Here is an 18,415-nt window from a genome sequence, read left to right as displayed (position 1 = left end):
TAATAAGAACGTGCAGTTAATGGGTCATTCCACACCACGATGCAGCTGACCCAAATAATAACTTTTCTCTTCCTCCACAGCTGGTGTACAGTGGCTACAGTAAGGAAACCCTGGGCCTGCGGGAGCTTCAACTGAGCGTGCTCAGTGCCGAGTCACTGCGCGAGAACTACTTTCTGGGCGGCATCACGCTCAGACTCAAAGACTTTGACCTCAGCAAGGAGACTGTCAAGTGGTACAAACTTACAGCAGTTCCATACTTCTAACAGCCACTTGAAGCCCAACAACGACTCTCCAGACAAAAGCTGCATTCACATCATATGGGAAAAGGCAGCTGATGCAGTCTGACTGACACCTCAGCTTTCGGTTATAAAAAATACTAATAATAAAGAACTACTGGAGATGAATCATCATTTTTTTGGTGATAGATGACATCATTAAAGTATGTTATTAGTGCATAATTATCATGGCAGGATCAACATTTTGCTAAAACACAGTTAACCTAATAAATTAAAACCTTCCGTCATCCTGTTGCCTTTGAGTTTAATCCCATATGACATGAATGCAGAATTAAAAACTGAGACGCAACCACAGAGGACGACCAAAACAGGCCTGTTCACCTACTGCCTGTTCTCAATTCTTCACTAGTTTCTCTCCCATTTTCACTAATCAAGATTGTTTGTGATTGTGACAAATGGTCTCCACTTATTGTGTTTCTCTTTTTTTCCTAAACTATAACGAAGAACTGTAATGATTTGTACATTTTGATATTAGAGGACCAAAACGGCTTACTTGCAGAAGAGTATATATAGATTTACCCATTTATTTTTTAAGGAATAGACCAGAAAGGGCTCATTTTTACACTTTACATGTTTATTTTCTCCATGGACAAATAAGGAGGCATTGGGTTTTCCTGCGCTGCATCAGGCATGTCTGAGTAGAGTAGTCCAAAATACCACATTATGAAATAAAAAAATCAACAGTGACCTTATTATTCCCCTGAGAATGTGCCAAAATGAATGAGGACGGCAAATCAAATCACTCTCACCAAAAGGGTGCCTTTGTTTGTGCTCACAATCTCTTTTTAATGCTCAACTTGGCCTTATTGCTATGTATATTTTATTAACAATGTGATTTGTCCTTATTAAAAAAAATATATATATATATTCTGTAAAGTTACATCAGTAGATCTTTCAGAGCAGGTCTGCTGCAGGACTGGCATCTTAAGGTGTATTTTTTAACAGTGGCCTGCCACTAAATGCACACTACCAGGTCTTTCTGCCGTGGTATTTACTTGACAATTTTCACACAGCACACCTTAAAGGGGAACTTGTATCATAAGCTTGGAACACACTCTTGTCTTTGCTTTGGATGAAGAGAAGTTGTTTGCCCTTTCACATGGATCGTGCATCAGTCCAGCGTTTCTTTCAGGTGGTTCAAAACCACAATGCAGACTTGTAGAAAGCAGTTTTAGAAATGTAGAGTGTGGAAATGAGGCTTTTTCCCCACATTGACAATAATGCCACACTCACACCCGGTCCCTAAACATGGTGTAATCATGCCATGCTGGCCAAAATGGGTAACTATATTAATAAACTGCAAAGGAAGTACAGATCTAGTCCATTTTTATAATATTGAGAAAATGCACGCTGACCATAGATCAGTGGTAAAAGGGCAACTCGAACTCAAAACATCTTTCTAAAGGGAACAAGATCGTGAGCAAGAAATCGGCTGCTTTCTTCTCCACTCGCTAACTATAAATCTAAAGTTGTTGTTGATGTTTAATAAAGCAATTTTGATGAATTTATCTGAAAAAGTTTTTAAGAGATCTACAAGACAAAATATGATTTACGAGCAACACTCACACTATAAATATTAGTGACTTGATCCATTCTTTTAGTGACTGTACAAAGACGGCAAGAAGAGTTTGTATTAACATGGCCAGTTATTTATTCTTAATTGGTGACCTGTAACCTGAATGGATCAGTGTGTACTGTAATTCCTCTTTCCTAAAGCAATTAAATGTTTTTGGAACTAATATGATGTGATTTGTTGCCTCTGTTGTTTAAAATGTGTTCGGTGTGACCATGGTTTGTTTGGATTTGTACCAGTTTCTGGGCATATATATAACGTTAAAAAGAAAAGCTATTTAATCACAATTACTGCTCTGTTTTTGATGTTAGTTCGCTGCAGTGTTGTCTGAACACAACTTAAAAATAAATATCTAAAACATATATAGAAGGATTCAGAATTGCACGTTTAAATCACACATCTATTTCAGGAAATGTATCTTATTTTAAAGTGACAAAATGGCATCATCAATTGGATGAAAAAACATTTAAAATGTTTTAAATTAATTAAATACACACTTGCCAGCTACTTTATTAGGTACAACTGTCCATGTACTTGTTTATCAGACAGTCGAATGTAGACATTGTCAAGACATGATTGTTTAGTTTGTCCAATTACTTGTGGTGGGAGGCACATATAGAAAGTGTTGTAATTCCTATGACATTCACCTGATTAGGATGTAAATACCCACAAATTAAAGCTGAAAGTGTGCAGTTAAAGTGCATCTTGTTGGTTTCATTTCAAATCCATTGTAGTGGTGTATAGAGCCAAAATAAAGAGAATTGTGTCGATGTCCCAATATTTCTGGACCTAACTGTATCTATAGCAGAGTTTGACGTTTGATGCCAGAGGTGGGCTCACTGGTTCAGGATTATAATCCCAATTATTGTGAACAATATTGACAAATAACATGGTTATTTATGATAATTAATTAGTAAAATTGTCAAATTGTTATGTTGACAAGTTGACAATTTTGCTAATGTTACCCGTTTACTTCAACGTTTTGTTGAAATGTACGCGTGTTTCATGTTTGTAGCCAGTGTGGGGTTTTGTGCCACTTCATGACCAAATGTATCAATAACATTAATTATTCACTTGTGCATTTCCTTTGTTACGCTTTAAATAAACATTTTAGCATTTTAACAACAATATTTCTTGAATGCGTCAATGAGGCTTCTTCAGACGTAACTACGTCATTTCCGGCGCAGGCGCAAAATACCATTTTCTGTCGCGTGTGCGGCCTCTCTTCCTCTACCGCCATCATGGGTCGCATGCACGCTCCCGGGTGAGCTCAATTTTTCTAATTTAAGCGAATATTTAGCACAGCGAGGTCGGTTTTTATGATAACATGTAGGTTTTAAACACCTACTCAATCACATAGCATCAAACTGAGCACTTCAGCTTGACTTAAAAGCGAGTAAAATACTTAAATACTCTCACCCTCACAATCGACATCCACCTCCGGCTGGCTAGCTAGTTAGCTAGCATTAGCCAGCGGTACTCGCGGCTTACCTTGAAATAACATTTTGACTTCAAATTACAATTTGGCAGTGTCATATTGTAGTCATTGGTCCTGATGTGAAACTTACCTGGTATTTTGAGAAAAAAAATGTTTCCCCTGAAGCGTAAGCACTTAGTATCAATAGATTCGAGTGCGAAGCTAACGTTGGCTGGGCCTCGTTAATTATTGCAATAACCCAGACATTATTTTTTCTTCTTTCTCCGTCTAACTTTTATTTTATTTCTACAGAAAGGGCCTGTCCCAGTCAGCTCTGCCTTACAGGCGCAGTGTCCCCACTGTAAGTATACACATGAGTTTGGTCAATGAGTGTTGCTGCTTTATCGAAAAATGCTACCTTACGGCTTTTTGTTATAAATATAAGAATACGGGTTGCATGTTTTCATTGGATGTTTCAGTAGGAGCATATCTCGATAGTCCGATAGACCCTATCAACTAATGCTCCCAGTACAAAATCACATTGTATGACAACACGCTGTGGGAGTATGGGGATCGTGTTTTTTTATACTCCATTCTAATGTATGACAATTATTATGTGGTGAACCTGGAAGTAGCACATATGGATGTGAGTCTTCAGAATGCCTGTGTGAATATGACGGAACCATTGATAGTTTTATTATATGTCTGCAGTGGCTGAAACTGACATCCGACGATGTCAAAGATCAGATCTTCAAACTGGCCAAAAAGGGCCTGACCCCCTCTCAGATTGGTAAGCTTTTCAACGAGTAGCACAAAGTCTTTATAATAACATTGCTCTTTTATGAAGAAAACACGCTGTTTATTATAGATTTAATTATTAGTGCTGCACGACTTTAGGAAAAACAAGTTTAATCTTAAATGTAAACATTTGTGCAGTGCTGACCCCACTTACTTTCGAAGGGCCTAGTCAAAATTTTAATTTACATTTTTGTCATGACCCAATAGTTGTTATAAATAAAATAGTCTTAAGCTTTTGTTAAATATTTCTGAATGTTTGAAGAAGTGACAATTAAACTGACAGATTAAGAGATCTGGTCATTGGTCCTGTTGCAACTGTAGCCCCTTTACTGGCATTAGAAAGTGTTTTTCTGTGATAAAATAGCAATCGTATATCGCACTTCCCCACATGCATTTATTTACATGCGTCTCTGGTGTCCACAACACCAGGGTCTGATCAAGGTCTCCTCATTTGTCACCATCCCCTCTTCAGCAAAGATTTCCAGCAGCAGACGGCATTATGTCCTGTGTGCTGTCATATCAATGATGTGAACCGCCTGTGAGATCACACAAACTAAGCAGGGGAAGAAGTAGTCTTCAACAGGCATAAAACTGATGATCAACTGTGCTTGGTGCCACCAGCGTATTTATGCTCACACAGAGGGTGGAGCAGAGGCGCATTGGAGACAGAGTTGCATTTACACTCCTGTTCAATGTGGTCACAATGTAGTTCCGATCACCACCTCAAGTGATTTCGCAGATCGGATAACAATCCGTCCTTGGGTGTATTTACACCTGTACTTACAAGTGGTCAGGCGCTATACGATTTGCAATCCAATCACAGAGAAATGCATTTTAATGTCAGGTTTAAAGGAGGCTGTTGTGGGTTTGCAGAGGTGTATTTCTTACTTTGGGCAACTGTATTGTCAATGGGATGCATCATTTATTTGAAACTAAAATCAGTAGCACTCTTGTAATCTTCAAAATGATCTTCATGTGTTACAGTTTTCATGATTCTAACTAAATTGTTGCCCTGTACAGGTGTGATTCTGAGGGACTCCCATGGTGTGGCCCAGGTACGTTTTGTCACTGGCAACAAAATCCTGAGGATCCTCAAGTCCAAGGGTCTGGCCCCTGACCTGCCCGAGGATCTCTACCATCTTATCAAGAAGGCTGTGGCAGTCAGGAAGCATCTGGAGAGAAACAGAAAGGTACAACTAGGCTTGACCCTGTGTAATTCGGTTTTTATTAGGCCTTAAGTAGCACCAAAGCATTATTGTACTGTATTGAGCAAATGTCATCAGTCAAGTGGCATTATATATATTTATTCTTCTTTGCACTTTCTAATTTGTATGAGTTTTGTCTTCTTTTAATCTTTAATGTTCATTTATGGACTTTGACCAAAAAAAAAACTATCACTGGGTTTTAACGCCTTGTATCCACAACATTCACTTTCAGGACAAGGATGCCAAGTTCCGCCTGATTCTCATTGAGAGCAGGATCCACAGGCTGGCCCGTTACTACAAGACCAAGAGAGTACTGGCCCCCAACTGGAAGTAGTATGTACAGGTTCAGCTTTTGGAACCTTTTCTCTTTACATTGTGTTGAATTATTCTATTTATATTTTTAAAATCTGTAGCTCACTGATACAATGGCATATCCTGTAAATCTTAGTGAAATGCATCATGGAAAAGGCACAATTCATTGTCACGTTCTTCACTTCATTTAAGAGCAGTGATATTTCTTTTGTGCAAGAAAAATGCTGGAGGTAAATTAGCAGAGTGGCTACTTGTGCCTCATCTGCCAGTCCCCTTCATACAGTGACATTTATTACACCTTAACTATCACTACTTCTACTATATTTGTTTAAATATAAGCTGTAAACTATACTGCTATCGTCATGTCAAGTGTTGCATCATTGTGGCACAGTGGCATCATTGGATGTAGATTTTTTTTTTTTTTACAGCATTTTATCAGCAATGCTTCCTGTTCTGTACCCTTTTTTTTTTTAACTTGTATAAATTTAATGTAGCTGTCTGCACCACCTTTGAGGGCTGGCCGTAAACTGCTATAATCGATGTATCGTGATAGCTATGACACTTGATGTGTTGGTGAATGTCGTACATTTTAATGCTTTTAAGTGTTTTTGTCTGCTCACAACCACATAAGGCCTTTCTTTACAAACCATGCATGTGTTTATTCTTATGGTGATTTTTGAGGAGTGCTCCCCCTAATGGTCTGTTTTCTTTCTGTTTACAGTGAGTCCTCTACAGCTTCTGCTCTGGTGGCATAAAGAATCACTTTTTGGATTAATAAAACGAATAAATTGAAAATTGTTCTGTTTTTTTTTTTCATATCGAAGATTATTCCGAGCCTTTGTGTGCAACATATTTTGCCATCCTGCAACTGTTCTGGTGTAGAGACAAAGCACGTTTGGGTTTTCAGTGGTTCAGTAATACATGTACACATACTCTAGTATGTTGAATGTATTTTTTTTTTTTTACTGCATACAGTAATGCTGGGCTTTTCACTGCTGCAACTCCTTTTAAAGCTATACTCAAGAATTTGTCTTGCTCCATGTTTATAAAACAGGACATGTCATGCTCAGTTGACATAAAGCCAATTAATGAGGTCTACAGTGAAATTGAAAGTACTTTCTGAATGGAGGCGTGTATCTGATAAATCTCTCAGAATGTTCCCATTTGTTAGCAATGTTAATTTCACTTTCAGGAAGGCTGCTTTGTATGCTAGAGATTATTTTTGCTTAAACCATTTTTATTTTTTAAATTAAAATATAAAAATCATTTGGCACTTCTGGAAGTGCATTGAATTCACTTGGGGGGGGGGGGGGGGGGGTGAGTAATTTCTTTTTCTGAATAGTTTTTTTTTGGTCAGTTTTTCAGAATATGTTTTTTCCTCGTCTAATGGCACAAAAAAGATTCCAAAAAACACCAAATTAATTACTCAGAAAAAAACGGAGTGTTTTTGTTCTTTCGAATACAATGTGCTTCGTACACTTCGGTTAAGATACTGAGGAACATACTTTAGTAAATCCATTTAATTTATTTTATAGACACAATAACAAGGTACTAACGTATTTTCGTCATCGGCGTAGGCAATCGGTTTATTTCGTTTGTCAACTCCCATTAAACAATGATTTTCGCTTTCATAAACTGGTTTGTGATTGGAAAGTGAACCGTGATTTTGTGTGTCCCACGTTTAGAATAAAATGTTTCTCGAGGCGGGAACTTACTGGCATTTTCCTTCCGTCATACATTGCGTAATCTCCTTGCCTTTAATGAGTGACAGCCGCGGCGTCCAATCACAGCGCGGCGTGACGTGACGTGATTATTTTTAAGAAGTAGTCTCTGTACGTGCCCCGACGCATTCACCATTTCTACAACAACGACGACTAAACACCACTGAGAAACATGGAGACATTACATGCGAACATTTGACGACGGAGCTCGGAAGAAAATGTCACTGACCTGCCCGAAAATGAAGCGACATAACAGTGGCGCGCATCTGTCACCGACTAGTACACGAAATCTGCTGGTTTTCGACGAAGAATACCAGAATACGTGAGGATTATTTCTTTTTTCCCCCCCTGACAAAACCACCACCAGTCGAGCTCGAAGAGAAGAGGTGGGCGGTGAAAGAAGTTCAAAACATGGCTTCGACTGTCGCTACCGATAAGGTTTGTGAGGGGACGGCGGTGGAAAGGTTCGGTATCGGAGGGATGGCGCTTCTTCCCTGGACTAAACAGATTCTGACGGTGGTGTGGGAACAGCTTCGACTGCTGCTTCAGGTCATCTACTACACGTTCCTGTCAGGTGAGGATTCGAACAACGTGCTTTTTTTTAAACAGCGTCTATACCTTGTGTGTCAAAGTCCTGTGTAATGTCCACTCAAACCGGAAACACTGCTCAATAAGACGAGTATTTACATGTATAGAAATAGAAATCCGTTTATGGTTTAAACGCGTTTAATCATAGCAATCGATGTCTGGGTTTTGATTTTTTTTTTTTTTTGTTCATTTTTGTGGAACTTTGACAACCTTTTAACAAAGTTCAGGTACAGCTTGTTCACTAAAGAACACAATGTCGTTTCTTTGATTGTTGTTGCCTATTAACTCGCGGTACTTTCATCATAAAATCCCCACAACTGTAGGTCTAGTTTTTGTCAATAAAACGCGGGTGGATTAGTATTTAAAACACGGGCGAATGTTTACAGTAGAGCGTTAAAGTAGCTCCCTGTGAAAACAGACACGAATGACGTCACTGCACAGCACTCAATGTTTACTAGCGCCGTGAAAGACATAGACATTATGCAGTGCTCCCATTTAATACCCTTAGATTCAGTTTGACCTTATTTCTATCCCTAGTAGATCTCTCCTGTATTTAAATTGACTTCTTATGCGATCACAGCGATATCTCCAGTTACTTGGGGGAGTTAAAATGACCAGAAATATGGCCTGGACCCACTGTAAATATGATAAACTCACTACCAACTTCACAGTGAGAAATTATGACTGTTTTAACTCTACTTTGTTAAAACCTTGTATCTTTGGAAAAGGTAAACGCAACAAAACATTTCACTTTGCAGAGGTCAGAGGTCAGTTGAGATTCTAACATTCCTCTCTTTTTTTCTCTCACTAGTTTTCCAGATGTTCAGGTTCGAAGTCCATGTGAGAATCACGGATGAGTCGGGCCAGCACATCCAGCACATGAGCTCGGCAGCCAATCCGTCCGAGTCCTTTCTCTTCTCGTCTCTGTTTGACGGAGAGAACGGAGTCATGGTCGGCGGTTCAAATCCCCTCTCTGACTTCTGTGCCGACGTTGGCGACACCTTCACCGGGAAGTCCACTGCCGAGGCCCTGCTGTCCAGCCTGCGAGCCGACGACCTCTGCTGCGGGCTAGTGGACGACTTTGTGTCCAGGACGGCTGGCAAAGACGAGGGCATCTTCCTCGGACACCAGTCCGCCTGGAAAATGGGATTCCCCGGCGACTGGAACATCTTTGTGTCGAGCAGCGACGGCTCCAGTTTGAACGAGGCCTGTGGCAGCGGTGCTGAGAAAATCTTCCAACAGGATATTACGAAAGGGAATCATTTCAAACAGGACACGTCGGAGGAGGAGAGGAGCTGGAGTAACTGGAGCAGCGAGGAAGACCAGAGTATAGTGGAATTCGACAGCGAGGAAAGCAAGGCACTTTGGGAGTCTCTATCAAAATCTAGTGATCCCTACAACCCTTTCTTTTTCTCTGCATGCACTTCGACAAACGCAGGCATGTGTAAAAGTAAAAGTAAAAGTAAAAGTGAAGCAAGGGACAGCAGCGACAGTGACGTGATGTCAGTGAGCAGGTCCAGTGAGGAGAAGCTGGGGCCGCAGGGCCTCAGTAACTTGGCCAGTCGTTCCGACAGTGAAATCAGCTGGTCCAGCTCAGATGGTTCAAGCCCTGACATTGACAAGGAGGAGAACGACAGGCTTTGGGACTTTTTCAGCAGTCCCGCTGACCCCTACAGTCCACTGTGCTTCACTGCATGCACACTCGGCACCAAACCAATGTCCCAAACCACCACCACCAGCGCCAAAGTCTCTAAAGTACAGGCCTCGCTTCCCAAACCGCCCCCCAAGCCAGACACAGACGAGAAGGAGATCAGCTTTCCTTCTTCATCCGAGGATGACGAAGAAGAGCAGATCTGGAAGTCTCTCTGCCAGCGGGACGACCCGTATCACCCCCTCAACTTCCAAGCCTGCCTCCAGAGCAGCCCGTCGACACAGTCCCCGTCCGTGAAGAGCGACGCTCTTGTTAAAGGCCACCACTCCAAAAACCCGGCCATGAAGCGCAAAAAATGTGAAAAAGACGCAGACAAATGCAGAAAATCCCGACCCCCCACCATGCCGCCTTTGCCAGAGAGACCGTTAAAGTGTCGAGCCCCTCCAGACAAAACACTGGTGCCTTGGAAAAGACCAGCACAAAAAGCTCAGTCACAACCACAGCAGAGGAAGGAAAGCAAGGCCAGCAGAACTTTGAAGAAGGTAATTATTGACCCCCACATACCGTCCAGTACGAAGTACCAGTACTTCTTAATGTTAGTATTTTGAGTACTGGCACTTTTATATGCATACTGGCATCCTGTACTCTGTTTATTCATTATTTTTCTCCATAATAATAATTTCTCAGATAGTCAAGTTTAGTTTGTTAAGGACAATATCTATCTGGCACAGTGGCGCCCCCTAAAGGGAGAAGCCAAAATAAGAATTATACTAACATTCAGTTATAGTTACTGACTTCATGACACCTTTGTGTCCTGGAGGAAAGAATAATGACAGGAAACTGAATCATATATGGACTGAAATTGAAATAATTGAAATTTTAAGGATAATCTGAATATATATACGTCGATAATATGTGAAACACAGATTTTGAGTTATTTTAATAGCTTTAATAACATCTCCTGGTTTCGTTTATTTATTATGGAGTTTAATGATTTAGACGGACATACACGCCTCATATGGACCGACTATATAAGATGATGTATTCAGGTTTCAGTGAGAAAAATAAGAAAGGAAACAAAATAAACCTGAATTGAGAGCAATTTCGATACAGAAAACAATGTGAGTCCATATTTTAACGCATTAATCTCACGGGAGTGTCCACTGCTGACTGTAGTGAATCTGAATGGCAAAGATGTGGGTAAATCCCCGTCTCTGTCCACACACACACACTCACACACCCTGAGTTGTTTGTCGTCGGCTAGCAACGCCGCCTCGTCACCATGACTAAGCCTGGTCACGTGACTGGAGCGAGTCAGCAGAGAGTTTGACTTCCACACGGACTGAAGTAGTTGCAGCAGCGTTGCAAAGTCATTTTAAATACCGTGTCAATTAATGCCCGTGTTACATCAGACTCTAAAAATAATCCTGGAGGCAGAAAAACAAGCGTTCCAAGAACAGTCTTATGTGACTTATGTTTTCTGAAATCTGATGGGGATTTTTTTGTTTGCTTGGATAAAAACAAAACCTTTAACTAACTGTATATTCCTCTGGTTTTCAGGTGCAATTCTCTCCTGTCGTCCAAGTCCACGTGATGCGGACGTGGCTGTTCGCCTGCCAGACGTCGCGTAAAGGACACTGGGAGGTGATGGCACGAGACCGGGACCGCTTTCAGAGGCGAGTGTGGGAGGCGGAGAAGGTCCTCGGCCACTGCTTCACTCAGAGCCACAGAGAGAAGATGCGGCCGTACCTGGACGACTCTGCTGCTGCTGCTGCCTTGGAAAGGAAAAGTCCCGAACACTGAATGTTTTATTTCCTTTTTTGGATAAGAACTTGTGATTGGTTGCAATGCAACAGTGATTTTGATTTGATTTTAGAAAATTTGATGTTAGGCCAACTTTGAATGTTTGGTGTCATGTGAAACAACTTTGTACCTCAAAAGGTTTTCTACATTGTGTGCACTGGCTGACACTTTTTCTCATTGTAAACTCGGCGTTAACCGTGTGTAACATTGTTGTTTTTGTATGCCTTATATACTGACCTAGTAATGTAACTTATGTATTTATGCCCTATGGAGCTTGTCAGTTATTTTTTACAATTCAACCAGTTTATATACGTGTGTGTTTTTATTTAATATCTATATGTAGATGATTGTAATATCTTTGAAAGCAGAGCTTTACAGTACAACGTGTTTTTATTTAAGCATGATGATGGATATGTAGATGTTTTGGTGCCGTTCTTGTTATTCCTATATTTTTCTTCATGTCCCGTATTTTGATACACAATGGCAGATGATAGTGGCCTTTTTTAGCACTGAGACTTTTGTCGTTATACTGACTCGGTACCATGTGACTCGCTCAGTTTGTCGCATTAACATCGTGCAGCTGGAAAAAAAAAACGCGTCAAAAATGTGTTTATAGCAACACTATTTCAGTAGGTGCTTTGTCAAATAAAAAAAACATGATTACACTGTATCACTGTTGTCTTTTTATCACCGGTGCCCAGCTGAAGATTGCGTGACGAGAGGAGAGGAAATAAATAAACAGATGTGTTCTATTTAAAGTAATTATTCAAACTGAACACGGGAAGTTTTCCCCGTGCATGACATGTAAATGACTACAGAAAAGCAGGTCTTACAAATGTCACACTCGTTTTAGAAGACTTTAGAAGAATTATGTCACAAATTCAATTCAACTGTATTTGAAAAACACACACAAAGGAGTTTGACTAACCTGATTGAAGTGGATTCGGTTTAACCTGTGCCCCAGTTTTGACACACCCAATTCCTGTTCAGTGTCAGGCTCGTAGTGAAACCTGCCTCGCCTGTGACGACACAAAAACAAACCCGTTTAGCTTTTTCAGAGCTTAAAACGCATTATACTTTATCTCCCACATTAGCACTGATCTGGCTGTTGGAGATATTCCGGAAATGTGTGTTTGGTGATTAATATTTGGACCAAAATTGTGGACATTCATCACAGGTATATTGATGATTATACTTGTGACATCATTATCAGAAAAAACATTTCAGTCAACCATGACTCAGTCTGAGCAAGAATCACCAGAAAATTCACCAAATCCTCTGCAGTTGGTGATGTGATTGATTTCTCTACTCCGCTTCATGTCTTGTGCATGAAATGTTTAACCTTTAACGTCCAGCATCATTCTGAATATTATTTAGACAAAAATCCTCCATTTTATCAGATTAATTTGTAATATTTTAGTGCTCCTTAATCCATCCACCCACACACACACACACACACACACACACTCTCTCTCACTCAGGAGGTTATAATTTCCCATGAGCCCGAGTCTCCATGCAGACTAAGTGTTGAAAGGCTGCTGTAAGACAAGGGTTAAAAACACAGAGTATGATGAAACGACTTTCCTGAGGGATGAAATCAATTAGCAGGTCTACACACACTCACACACACTCACACTCACACACACACACAGAGCACAGTGTGCAAAGGTGAGCAATCGCTGACACTGTTGTTGTATGAACCCAGCGGTGGGTCTTCTGGAACACCCACCCCCACGAACAAAACAGGTGATTTAATTGATCTCCTGCTGCTCCTGCGCAATAACAATAAGCTAAAGTGTGAAAGCAAAAAAAAAAACTAACACTTTAAAATAAACTGGGATTGACTTTGTGGCTGTAATCACAATCAGAATCAGAATAATTTTCACACATACAAGGAATTTAGCTTGATGCATTTAAATAAAATAGAAGAAAATTAAAATAAGAACCTAAGATATATATATATATATATGTATATAGTAACACAAATGTAAAATATCTACAGAGGGTGCAGTGGGTTAAAAGGAACTATTATTGTTAGTTTTGTTAAATGGTTTGCATTAACCGGACACTTCTATGTAGTGTTTTTTATGTTTTTTATTTTTTTTTACCATTTTACTATTTTATTGTCACTATTTTACTGTTTTATACCCTTTATGTTGCTGTGTCTTTAAATCTGTAAAACACTTTGGTCAACCTTGGTTGCTTTTTAAATGCGCTCTATAGAAATACCGTTGACTTGACTTAATATGACGCATAATTCTCCATCTGTTCACATTAATGTTACTATTGCAGTGCCCGTAGGAAGTATGTATTCCTACAGTGGGAGCTGAAGAAGATGTTTCAGTTATGGTAATGCATGATAAGGAACGTAAAGGCTAATATAATACGAACACTGTGCAACCTCATTAGCCGCAATGCAAAAGTTTTACTTTTCGATTAGCATTAGCATAGCTAGCTGACTGACAGTCACAACAGTTAGCTGGGCTAATGCTAATCTAAAATGAAAACATTCTAATTAATTAAAACAACCTAATGAGGTTGCACGGTGTTTGTATTATGTTAGCCCTACGGTAATTGTAGCCCTTCGCCAAGTTAGCCGGATAATAGTAGCATGCTAACGCTAAATAAATATGTGCTCGTGTATTGTTGAATGGACGCCGACTTTGTCGAGGACAGCCTCTTCACTCCCACCTCCCTGCTCTAGACAGCACAGCTGCTGCTGATGAGCCACTGTCTGTCTGGTGTAGCGTGATAAATCAGCGGAAATTATAATTACTCCAAAAAAGTTGATATTCAAGGACGCACACCATCAGGCCATGCTCAAACCCATATCCAAAATCTTAGGGCGATCTGACCAGCGGTCAGTGAGATATGCCCGTCACAGACAGACAGACACACAGGTGCAACTTGCTTTATAGATAGATGTTGGCTGGATTATGGGCTGGATGACATTTTGTTTGTTTTTATGTGGAGAGCAGGGCAGGGTTATGAAGAAAGAAACTGTTGTTGTGGTGTGAGGTTTTAAGGAAAGGGTCTCAAAGAGATGGGGATGATTTTGCATCGGGAGGTTGTATTTGTGCGGGTATTATTTGTGTTCATCGTGCACAGCATCGTGAAGCATCTGTGCAAAAACATTTCACTTCAATGAATGCGATTCAAAATGTTAAGAGCACAGTGTGCCGCTGCTCCAGTATGAAGCATGAAGACATCAAGGTCTTTCATAAACATCAAGTCCACAAGTTCTGAGCTTTCATCTGCTCATGCATTAAATATAAACAGAAAGTAAACAACATGTTTTTTTACTGTTACTAAGATATATTAGTGGAGTGTTTCCTTAAATCATTATGACCAGATGTCATGTGCTGCACATTTCCTAGCTGCATACATTATTCAGAAGCCAAACATCTCTTTTGTTTCTCTGAACCTGAGGTTATTTCACCGCTAATGTTTTTACAGCCCTTTTTTCTTTTCTTTTTTTTTGCATCACTAATGTTGTTTACAGGCATCAAAACCTGTCTGTCCTCCATGATGCAAGCCCGAGGAAGTCTGTGTGTGTGTTTTCTAAGATGCTGTGCTTTTGCTTGTGAGGCTTATGATGATGATGATGATGATGATATGAGCTGTGGACTGGGAAAAACACACTCTAATACTCTGATTTATGACGTCAAAGCAGCTGGACCAGTGTTTGTCCATCTGTGCTCTGTCGACCTGTTTTCTTATTTGACTGTGGATGAAAACACAAAACAGTGCGTTCATCCGGAGGACGAGCAGCTTAGGGTTCAGTGTCACTGCTCAAGGATGAACCTGCGACTCCCCCAGTTACAGCATGAACACATCGTCCTCTCATCCCACATTGTACCCACTTCTCCCCCCCCTCCCTCCCTCTCTCTCCTCATTGTCCTCTCTCCTTTCTTCTTGTATCCTCGTCTCCATCTTTTTCCCCTCCGTCGTATCCTCCTCTCCCAGTATCATTAACTCTGTGGCCCAGACGACCCCGTCTCTAAGCAACCGGCAGGAGTGGCGAGGCATTGAAAGGATTGCAGGTGATTGCAGCAGCAGCGGCAGAATCAGCAGCTGCAGAGGCAGTGGGATCACACACACACACACACACACACACACACACACACACACACACACACACACACACACACACACACACACACACACACACACACACACACACGGCTGCCCCTCTCACTTGCCTGCCAGAGAAGGGTATCTCTTGGGTCACAATTAGCTGATGATGCAACCTAGCGGCAGCTATTGTGTCTGATGCCAACTCATACAGACAGATGAGCACGAGACGCTTAATGGTAACAAAGCTGTCGTTCCCGTGTTTTGTACAGAATCTGCACCGAACCGCAAGGAATAAAGAAGAGCCCTGATACAGAGCTGCCCACTTTCCACTTAATATTTCACTTCATTTCTCTTCATTTTATACACGTTTGAATTCAATTCAAATCAGTTCACAACATACATTACCTCAAGGCTCTGTACATGGACAACATTACAGACAGCAGAGAAACCCAACAATTCACACTCTTTTAACAGAAATCGCTGACAGAAACAGACTCAAAGATGTGCAGACATCTGCCTCGACAGGTTGGGGTGAAAGGAAAAAAATGGCAGCCAAGAGGAATGTGACGTACGCTCTTAGAAATAAAAGTGCTAAGCAGAACCATATAAGGTTCTTCGGCTTGTCCTCATAGGAGAACCCCTTTTGGTTCCAGGTAGAACCTTTCTACCAGGAACCCTTTCGGAGGGTTCCACCAAGAATCCTTTTAAAACCCTTTATTCAGGAAAGGGGTTTTAAAGGGTTCTCTGGATCAAAATGGTTCTTACTGGAACCATTAGTGTTACCAAGAACCCTTGAAAAACACTTTCTTCAGGGAAAGGGTTTTTCAGAAGCAACTGGTTTCAGGTAGAACCTCAGCCCTTGTAGAAGAACCCTTTTGGAACCCTTATTTCTAAGAGTGTAGAGACAGAAGAAAGAGACCACAATTGTATCTCAGTTATAAGTTTAGACAAGACAGTTCTGAGTGAGTGATGATGTGTTTATAGAACTAACTAATGTCATTTATACAATGTTTATTAATATTAATAATAATAATAATAATAATAATAATAATAATAATAATAATAATAATAATAATAATAATAATAATAATAATAATAAATAATAATAATGGCCTCGAAACTGGACCTGGATCCTGCAACCTGGGAGAGAGAGAGGATGGGAAGGAAATACACAAACTAGAGAGAAGAACAAGGTTCATGACATATAATTTAGTTTAAATAGACTCTGCATGGATTAAATGGATTAAATCATACCAAATGTTCAGCATGTAAGAGCCATGAGGGGGAACTCATATATTTAACTAATGATCTGGCAAAGTGGGGGCCCTTCAAGTGGCTCCATGCAGGGACTTAAATAAGGAATGATTTACTTTAAAAACCATTGTCAAAAAAATAAAAATAAAAGGCATCTCATGCAATAAATATGTGTGTGAGTAGTTCAGTGCAGGATTAGAGAGTCTGACCAACACCCTGATGGTGATGAATTAAACATATACTTACAGCTCAGAGTGAGTGTGAGTCAGTGTTTGGGTTACAGGGCAACCACACACACACACACACACACTACAGAAGTGACAGCAACAGTATAAATATAGGTTTTGTTGGTCTCTTTAGTATAAATTGTAAGGTTTTATCGTGTAAAAACCTGTAAAATTGTTGTTTTATCTTGTAAAATTGCGTTAAACACAGACGACTGTCTACTTTTGCTGTGTGACTGTCATATGACTGTAAGATTTGACCTTTTTAAACTGATTGATTGACGATTTAACTGACTTTTTTAAAAGAATACTATTACTTTTATTGTTTTTTTTAAGCAATCCCCCTTTATATTCTAATGAAAGTTATATTGTATTATTACTTTTCTCATTTCCTTTGTTTCCATCTGTTACATAAACAGCACAAAAACCCATTATGTGTTAAATATTAACAGACAAAACAACTCATTATTATAACCTTATCTTATCTTCATGCTTTATTGAAAGTTGCTGTGTTTGTTTGTTTTAATAACTCCACAGTGACGTTTGCAGAGGATTTAAAGCCACTTTGTTTGTTTGTTGGGAATGCAGCTCATGTTGAAACCAGGAAATGAATGGATGAACAGTGTGGTCATTCTGCTGATCCTGTCACAGCATTAAAATAACCCTGTTTACTGTGACTGCAGGAGCTTGAAGGCTCTACATATAGCAGCAGCACCATTATCAGCTACATATTTGGACATAAAGCACCACAGAGTCACACTGCACTGTGTAGCTTTGCTGCCCCCGTGTGGTTAAAGTGAGAAGATCACAAACAAGTGGTTTTTATGCTCCACTAAACACAGATCTGAATTATTACTTTCACATTACACCATAGATGTAGTGAATTTTAGTGTAGTGTAGTGTTGATTTTCTTAATTAATTTCTTTCTTTGTCAGAACTTGCTTTTTTTGCAGATGTTTTGGTCGTTTTTGTGGTCAGTCTGTGTCTCGCTGCAGTCGTTTTGTGCCTTTTTCCCAGAAATGTTTTTGTCACAGGATGAGGATATTTTATAGGTGTGGCTTCCTGATCCTCTGTGTTCACAAAGCCTGTTCAGTGCAGTAGTTGATCCATGTCTGTGGGTAATATTATTGAAACTAAATGTGTGTATACACTGAAGTAAACAGGGAAATCATGTCAGCTTTGAAACAAAACAACAATTACACCGTGATCTAATCCACACAACTGTAGTGGGATTTACAGCTAATGGCTGAATGTATTTGATTTTATGAACACTTTTTTTTTAGGGTTATCTAGGGAAGAATTCTTGTTTGTTTTCCCAGAACAATGAGAACAATTAGTTTAGATCCTTAATCCGTGCTCAGGCATTTCCCCCCAGCCCAAAGAGGAATTTGTAACCATGACTATAATTTAATAGAGCTTGTGACTTCACTGCTGTGCTCCAAAGTTCTTGAATGACGAGAATGATGAAACTCTCAGATTAGCTGCAGTGATTCATC

General features: G+C 40.0%; 3 protein-coding genes across 4 annotated transcripts in view; all 3 read left to right on the top strand.

The window, feature by feature from the left end:
* pik3c2a (phosphatidylinositol-4-phosphate 3-kinase, catalytic subunit type 2 alpha) overlaps positions 1 to 1,966 on the top strand; it is a 32,190-nt gene extending 30,224 nt beyond the window's left edge. Inside the window, exon 32 of the mRNA XM_083894166.1 lies at positions 81 to 1,966. Coding sequence (XP_083750292.1) covers positions 81 to 263 — 183 coding nt within the window. The 3' untranslated portion in view covers positions 264 to 1,966. The remainder of the gene's footprint in view (positions 1 to 80) is intronic.
* A 1,090-nt stretch (positions 1,967 to 3,056) lies between these two features.
* On the top strand, positions 3,057 to 6,396 carry rps13 (ribosomal protein S13). Its single transcript, XM_083893953.1, has 6 exons — positions 3,057 to 3,133; positions 3,599 to 3,647; positions 3,998 to 4,076; positions 5,105 to 5,274; positions 5,522 to 5,622; positions 6,323 to 6,396. The coding sequence occupies exons 1-6, from the start codon at positions 3,111 to 3,113 to the stop codon at positions 6,354 to 6,356; spliced, it is 456 nt and encodes a 151-aa protein (XP_083750079.1). The 5' UTR covers positions 3,057 to 3,110; the 3' UTR covers positions 6,357 to 6,396.
* Positions 6,397 to 7,469: 1,073 nt separating this feature from the next.
* Positions 7,470 to 18,415, top strand: part of LOC310930922 (uncharacterized protein) — a 33,452-nt gene continuing 22,506 nt past the window's right edge. Inside the window, exons 1-3 of one of the 2 annotated variants that reach the window (XR_014592903.1) lie at positions 7,470 to 7,896; positions 8,722 to 10,103; positions 11,122 to 11,887. Coding sequence is in view for 1 of the 2 variants with exons in the window: in XM_083893986.1 (XP_083750112.1) it covers positions 7,734 to 7,896; positions 8,722 to 10,103; positions 11,122 to 11,364 (1,788 nt within the window). In the remaining variant the exon portion in view is untranslated. Of the gene's footprint in view, positions 7,897 to 8,721; positions 10,104 to 11,121; positions 11,944 to 18,415 lie in introns of those variants that run through there. The other variant, XM_083893986.1, reaches the window with a different exon arrangement.

This window comes from Microchirus variegatus, assembly GCF_963457635.1.
Source record: "Microchirus variegatus genome assembly, chromosome: 8".
NCBI classification, from domain to species: Eukaryota; Metazoa; Chordata; class Actinopteri; order Pleuronectiformes; family Soleidae; genus Microchirus; species Microchirus variegatus.
This window is presented reverse-complemented; position numbering and strand designations above follow the sequence as displayed.